The sequence below is a fragment of the Anopheles aquasalis genome, chromosome 3, assembly GCF_943734665.1.
Source record: "Anopheles aquasalis chromosome 3, idAnoAquaMG_Q_19, whole genome shotgun sequence".
Classification (NCBI taxonomy): Eukaryota; Metazoa; Arthropoda; class Insecta; order Diptera; family Culicidae; genus Anopheles; species Anopheles aquasalis.
Genome location: NC_064878.1, coordinates 11,185,001 through 11,187,778, shown reverse-complemented (window position 1 = coordinate 11,187,778; position 2,778 = coordinate 11,185,001). Strand labels below are relative to the sequence as shown.

The 2,778-nt window shown below is 46.5% G+C and overlaps 1 protein-coding gene across 5 annotated transcripts in view; it reads right to left on the bottom strand.

Annotated features, from left to right (window-relative positions):
• Positions 1–387: 387 nt before the first annotated feature.
• LOC126576358 (protein O-mannosyl-transferase Tmtc3) overlaps positions 388–2,778 on the bottom strand; it is a 127,008-nt gene continuing 124,617 nt past the window's right edge. For all 5 annotated transcript variants that reach the window (XM_050237597.1, XM_050237602.1, XM_050237598.1 and 2 more), the window contains one exon: positions 388–2,778. This exon is cut by the window's right edge and continues 589 nt beyond it. In XM_050237597.1, the coding sequence (XP_050093554.1) occupies positions 2,429–2,778 (350 nt within the window). In that variant the 3' untranslated portion in view covers positions 388–2,428.

Sequence of the window (2,778 nt, the reverse complement as noted above, 5' to 3'; positions counted from 1 at the left end):
CTTTGTTACTGGATTATCACCGCAGCACACCAAACACTGTTAATGTAATGTCATAAAAGGTTAAATACATTCACCTCGAAGCCGAAGAACTGACTGGTTATGGTGGACATCCTTATTTGCCCCTCCCATCCCAATTTTTTGCTGTTTTCACGATGAACTTTTGGCCAAATGCTACGATAACACCCTGAAGCGCTGCTTGGCGAATGTCGAATTATGGAGAAAATGAAATTAAATATCCTTGAGCATAATAACATTGTTGAGGCACTGGAGCATAGCCAGAGACCATCATTGTCGTCCTAACGCGAGATTCCGCTTTCGTCATCATGATCACTGGATGGCATAGGATGAAAGGGCGACACACCGTACCGGTACAGCTTTTTAGCGATTCTTTATTTAGGACAAACAAGTATTTTCCTCTAAAGCCCACCGCCGTGTGCCTCCATCGAACCACCGGTCAATGCCGGCCGGCTGGTAGTGGAGTCACCACGTGGCACGAAGAACTAAACAGTGATCCTTTTTCACGCACACTCGGGATCTCTCTTTCGATCCTGCGATCACACGCGGTATAATAAACGCGGAACAGCTGGCAAGACAACTTAATCGCTAAATAAATGCATCATCTTAACGATACGAAACTAATCCTACAAATGAGTACAAAATGCTGTCAAATACTAAAAGCAAGGAATCAAATACCATCACCTCAAGGTTGCCGTTAAGTACGCCGTAAGGAAGCAAGAAACTGAGCAAAAGGAACTGAGATTGCATTGGAAAAGATGAGATAAAAAGAATGTTTCAAGGGGTAAAAAATCACTTAAATAAATGTGTAGAACAATACCTTACACAAAATTGTAAAACTTAAGTAACGCAAGTCCCATCACCGTACGCTGTTTCGAGTAATCGAGTATAATCACATTCTCTTCTTTTTCCCCCCTATCGCCTATCCATCGACAGGTCCTAGAACTAGAACGTACTTGCTGCTGCTAGCGGCTCGTATCTTCATTCAGCCGCACTTTTTCTATCCCATCCAGGCACACTTACACCGCTCGCTGTCGCGTTTCCTCCCCGTTTCTCATACTTTCAATCATAAATCCTCTTAGAAGTTTAATAAGAGATTCGATTAGATTCCTTCCTTTAGGGAGTCAGCCAGGGACCACCAGCACCAGAAAGCGGTGTAGCCAGCAAAAACATACGAGCACGCACGAGCGCACCTTCTCTGGATCCTGGACTTTTTTTGCTGTTCCATTACTTTTTTTCGCTTTCTTACAAAACAACACTACGGGATTGTTGGGTGTTTGTGTGTCTGTGAGTAAGTGTGTTAGTGTTTGTGTGTCCCAAGGATGTACGTTAAGGAATGTAATGAGTGCCATTAGGTATACCGTGACCCACATGCGGTCACACGACCATTTCAGAATGGGATTTCGGAAGATACGTCCGGTTGATTACGCTCTACAGTAGCGGTCCAGCTGCGGTCTGACTGTTCTGTGTATCTGTGTGTCTGTGTCTGTTGTCCAGTTTGACTCCTGTGTACAGGCTAGGTCAGTATATAAATCCTTTAATTTTCAAACTACATTCCATTCTATCCGCTTTCTGCTTTCTTTCTCCTGATCAATCCATCGACCGGTGCTACAGGTGCCACGATGCATCTCAATCTCATGGTCACGGGACACAAATGGTTCGGTTTTTGCCACCGACATGTGACCGCTTCGTTGGAGATGCAATGGCGCGTGGCACCTGTTAAACGGGTACGGGAACCAGCACCGGGAACGGTGTAAGGCCAGCTGCTCTAACGTCTAACGATCGATCCTGAACCTCGTTGCCCATGCCCGCGTTATATACAAAAACAATATCGAGAGTAACATTCGCTAATTATCAATCTGATTCGCGACCCTTTTCTTGCTTTCATTCATCCTCCCTCAATGTATATATAGAAAATATCCCTTTCTCTTTCGTTCCTAGTTTTTTTTGTGTTGTCTTTTAGTATTTCCCTCATTCGTCCTTAGCTAACAATGTACACACATACAGCATTCCCTCATTCGCACACACGCTCTCTAACAATGGTACAATTAGCTAAGTTTTGAGACACCAACGGGAACGCAATGCAAACGTTCCAAGCCCTATCTGTACAGCTTTCTCTTCTCCTGTCATTCTGTTCCTTCCTTTCCAAAGGATTCCTAGACTGGCGTGGCCTGGCGAATGCGATTCTTTACGAATACGATTTGAGCACTTTGAGTGCACCAGGCCAGACCGGCAGCAGCTGGGAACAGCTGTATTAGTTAGCCGCCAGTGGTTTAGCAGCAAATCAGTCATCAAGTCTGAGTCTCCTGTGGTGGCGCTTGCCCTCGATCAGTCCATCGTTCCAGCTCCGGCGCGCGGTATCGCGCCTCTAGTTAATCTTGAAACAATCTAACTTATAATTAAGAATCTGATGCTATGACATACCGGACGATGGATCGTCCAGGTCTTGACCGATGGCCGGCGACGAAGGGTGATGATGACGATGGTGGTGTTGGTGGTGGTGGTGGTGGTGGTGATGTTGCTGGCGCGGATGATTCGAGTCTCGACCGTGCCTTAGTGTGCTCGCTGTCTCCTGAGTTCGCGCCGGATCCACCGCCGCTGGATGACGATGTGGCATCGTAGCCTCTGGCGTAGCAGCTTGTGCACGTTGCACCGTTGCATCATTACTGCTACTACTACTAATACTACCACTACCACTACTGCTGCTACCACCGTGTCCACCGGGATGGGGATCGTTTACCATCGGAGAAGGAGTAGCGCTTG